Source organism: Aristolochia californica, unplaced genomic scaffold (assembly GCF_029961685.1).
Source record: "Aristolochia californica isolate CCGP_79_NKW_82.1479 unplaced genomic scaffold, dmAriCali1.0.hap1 SCAF_15, whole genome shotgun sequence".
Taxonomy (NCBI): Eukaryota; Viridiplantae; Streptophyta; class Magnoliopsida; order Piperales; family Aristolochiaceae; genus Aristolochia; species Aristolochia californica.
In genome coordinates, this window is record NW_027181826.1 from 18426879 (window position 1) to 18431409 (window position 4531).

Consider the following 4531-nt stretch of genomic DNA (forward strand, 5'->3'; position numbering starts at 1 on the left):
CAACAAGCCGTTAAACCCCTACTTTATGGTAGTGGACGAGTTGTGTGTCGTGAGGGTTTGCATGAAATTTACCCACAAAATTCATCTAAATCAACAATATAAAAAGAAAATTGAAGAAAATCTACTCCTCTTTAGCATATGACTAACACTTAGTATCATAAAATGTATGAAAATCCTTTGAACCCTGCTCAATTTGAAAATCTGTGTAAAATATAACACATTATCAACAGAACAAAGAGGCAACTGATAACAATAAAATCCTGGTCACATTACAATTAAGAGAGAATAGTAGAGTAAGCCTGTTGTCTGACAATCTCACGAAAGAAGTATATATATTTCAACCTGCAACTTCTTTCAACTTACAATTCATCATCAAAGATAAGGAAACTCATTGCTTCCAGATTTAAACCCATTTTTCGCTATTACCTGCATAATTTTTTTTCACTGAATACTTTTGGTATTACCACCATTTTGTATTCGTCCTCACTGCACATGCACTTATTTTTTAAGTAACCGACTGTTCCGGTGCATGTCCTTGGGTTTGCCCAGGCTGTTTCTGAGGTTATCTGCAAGCAAGAGCATTTCCATTTGCATTCATACATTACAACAAAGAATTTCACTGAGATATAAAAAAAGAATAAGATCAAATAGGCATACAAGTCTATTCAGACTAACATAGATCAACACTAGACTTACATGTTCTCTTTTGCAACTGAGTTTCAAGTCTAATGCAATAGTAAGTTATCCCACTGAATTCTCATGGATCACAACAAATGATATCAGAATTCTAATATGCATATTCTATGCAGTTTTACAAAACATTTTGAAACACATTTGAGCAACTTTTTTTAACTCTACTAAAGTTAACCACATACTAAGAGGAGTAATTTGAAAACAATGAACAAAAATCAAAAGAAAATCATTGCTAAGACATAAAAGAGACGTTTCCCTCCCCCCAACCTTAACCTAACATTGTCCTCAATGCGAAAAAGTTAAGACACCATAACGACTACAAAAAGGAATAACAACTAAAGAATAATAAAACTCATGGAAACCACATGGTCCATTGGCAACACAAGAAGTAAAGCAAAGCCAAAACAGTGTGAGGAAAAGAGATATTAGCAAACACCCCCAAACCTAGAGCACAACACATCATCAAACAAACCAACTAACAATCACTAAAATCAACATAAGCAAGAATGAATAAACCAAAAATAAAAACTGTAATGTACAAAGGGATAGAAACGTGGGGATTTCCCACAATGTGCTAAGTTTATAGTCTTAAGCAAGACTTTGACACAGTCAAGATGAGTGGACGAGTTCCTCCAAGAGAATCACCATCACCTCCTCCGGTGTTGGGACATTCTCAAGATACAGTTTGAGCCTCTGACCGTTAACTTTGAAGACCGACCCGTCTCCGTGATTGTGGATCTTAACAACGCCATGAGGAAACACCTGTGTAACCTGAAATGGACCTGACCACCTGATCTCAGCTTCCCTGGAAACAAATGCAATCGTGAGTTATAAAGTAAAACATTCTACCCAACAGTAAAAGACTTGCGAAAATTAGATTTATCATGTAAAATCTTTGTTCGCTCCTTATACAGTTTGGCATTCTCATAAGCATCATGACGTATCTCCTCCAACTCATTCAATTTCAATTTCTTCTCCTCACCCGCTTGAGCCAAATCAAAATTCAAAGCCTTAATGACCCAATAAGCTTTATGCTCAATCTCAACAGGTAGATGACTTGCTTTGCCGAACACTATGCGAAATGGAGACATCCCAATAGGAGTCTTATAAGCAGTTCGATAGGCCCATAAAGCATTGTCCAATCGAGTGGACTAATCTTTCCTATCAAAGCAAACCGACTTCTCCAAAATCCGTTTGATCTCCCTATTAGAGATTTCCACTTGACCAAATGTTTGCGGGTGGTACGGAGTGGACACCCAATGAGTGGAGTGTTTCTTCAACAAGGTCTCAAATGCTCTGTTACAAAAATGAGATCCCCCATCACTGATGATCGCTCTCGGGGTACCAAACCGATTAAAGATGTTTTCTTTTAAAAACTTTACCACCACTTTGTGATCATTTGTTTTACATGCAATAGCTTCAATCCATTTAGAGATATATTCAACAACAACAAGGATGTATTGATAGCTGAATGAGACAGGAAAAGGACCCATTAAGTCAATACCCCATCACACTTCAACTAGCTGACCATTCTGTCAAGATACCACGAGGAATAGTTGAAGATGTTTTGATAAAAGTGGACAAATTTCTATTCCCGATTGATTTCATTGTTCCTGATACAGAACCAGTAGTCAATGTGACCAACCAAATTCCTGTCATCCTTGGACGTCCCTTCTTAGCCACATCTAATGCTGTCATTCATTATAAAAGTGGTGAGTTGGAGTTGACTTTTGGAAATTTTAAGGTCACGTTGAATGTGTTTAATGCCGGGCACCATCCACTTGAGTCTGATGATTTGAGTCCTGCATTTAAGATAGAGACTGTTATTCTTGATGACGAATCTAGTCTAAAGATGTTATGAGTCTTACATAACATCTTTAGACATGGACTATTTTGATGAGGAAGCATATTTCCGAGAGGTTGACTCTTTACTAACTTCTGTACCTCTGTTGGAGGAAGCTTATGAGGTTGTCACAACTGATCATCCATAGGATCATCATCTTTACTTGGACAAACCTCTAGAAACCCCCAAGCTATATCTTAAGCCACTTCCTTCCACGTTGAAGTATGCGTTCTTGGGCCCCATGAACACCTTGCCAATCATTATTGCCTCTGATTTGAGTACTGAGCAGGAGGAACAATTGACTGAACCATCGTGATCGCCACACATCAAACAATTCAACAATAAGAATGGGCTTAAGAGGCATCATGTTCTTCCTAGACAAACAACCAGTCTGTTGGCATCTATCACACACACGACAAAACTCATGGGCATGTCTAAATAATGAAAGCCAATAGAAACCACATTGCAAGACTTTAGCCGCGGTCTTTCTAGCACCAAAATGTCCACCACATATGTGGGAATGACAAAATTCAAGAATGTTGGCAAAGTCTTACTCAGGTACACAACGCCTAATGACTTGGTTTGGACACACCTTGAACAAATAAGGGTCATCCCAAAAAAAATGTTTGACCTAGGAAAAGAAGGATCATGTAAATATCCCACCGCACGTTCAATTGAGAATTTAGTGAGCAATTGTTGTTTTCCTTAAAACTTTGGGATATTTGGGTCATTTGTATCTTCAACATGTTTCGTGCATGTATATCCATATTTAAAACATGTTAGGATCAATTAGAAACCTCTTTCTTACAAAATTCCAATCAAATAGGGGTTGTACTAGTCGAATTTCCCAAACAAGGATAACAAAACTTTTGTGTTCATTTGTGGTGTGTGGATAAATTTTATTTACATACATTTATTATTGTTTTAGATTTTTTGCATACATAAGCTCTATAATTTTCATTTTTTGTGATCTATTTTCCTTATCTTTTTTTGTTTACTTGAAAAAAGGGAGAGTGAAAACTTAAGTTTGGATTTTAAAAAAAAAACTTGGCATCTAAAATGGAATTGCACAAATGCAGAGAGAGGTAATTCCAAAAATTCTTTGTAATTTTTAGGGATTGTAAACTCTTTTATTTTTTATATATTAGATTTCTCAACATCGGAAAAAGGGGGGAATAGGGGATTTAACTGAGTGTTGACTCCTAATCCACAAGTCATTTCTTAAAAAAAAATAGTTCGTTACTCATGATCAATCACTTTACTATTATCTAAGATTGTTAGATCAACTTTTTTTAAATGGGCAAAAAATGGCTTGTTTGGATCGGGTAAGTATCCTTACGAACATTCACTTGAGAATTTAATGAGCATTTATTGTTCTCCTTAAAAGTCTTGGATCCTTGGGTTATTTGCTTCTTCAACATGTTTTATGCATGCATATTCATATTTAGAACATGTTAGAATCAATTAGAAATCTCTTTCTTACAAAATTCCAAGTAATTAGGGGTTGTACTAGTGGAATTTCCCAAAGATGGATAACAAAACTTTGGTGTTCATTTTTAGTGTGTGGATAAATTTTCTTTACTTAAATTTGTTATTGTTAAGGATTTTTTGCATAAATAAATTGTAAAATTTTGATTTTGTTGTGATCTATTTACCTTTCATTTTTTCTTAACGAGAAAAAAGGGTGAGTGAAAACTTCAGTTCGGATTTAAAAACAAAACCTCGCATCTAAAATGGAAATGCACATATTCAGAGATAGATAATTTTAAAAAGTCTCTGTAATTTTTAGGCATTGTAAGCTTTTTTAGTTTTTTATATATTAGGTTTCGCAAACATAAAAAAAGAGGGGAGCGGGGGATTTAATTGAGTGTTGACCCCTAACCCAAGTCATTTCTTTCAAAAATATTGATCGTTACTCAAGATCAAACACTTTACAATGATCTATGATTGTTAGATCAGCATTTTGTAAATGGACAAAAAAATGGATTGTTTGGA

General features: G+C 35.4%; 1 protein-coding gene across 1 annotated transcript; it reads right to left on the reverse strand.

The window, feature by feature from the left end:
• Nucleotides 1-1302: 1302 nt before the first annotated feature.
• On the reverse strand, nucleotides 1303-1784 carry LOC137951188 (uncharacterized). The gene is made up of 2 exons (XM_068797775.1): nucleotides 1648-1784; nucleotides 1303-1498 (listed from the first exon to the last, which is right to left on the reverse strand). Exons 1-2 carry the CDS (start codon nucleotides 1782-1784, stop codon nucleotides 1303-1305), a joined length of 333 nt encoding a protein of 110 aa, XP_068653876.1.
• Between the last annotated feature and the right edge of the window lie 2747 nt (nucleotides 1785-4531).

Bases quoted from the DNA above. Each gene is read 5' to 3' on its own strand.
- LOC137951188 (XM_068797775.1), bottom strand. From the start codon at position 1,784: ATGTCTCCATTTCGCATAGTGTTCGGCAAAGCAAGTCATCTACCTGTT. The intron at 1,499-1,647 runs GTTGGAGGAGAT...ATTTGTTTCCAG, and splicing joins AAGAAATTGAAATTGAATGA to GGAAGCTGAGATCAGGTGGT.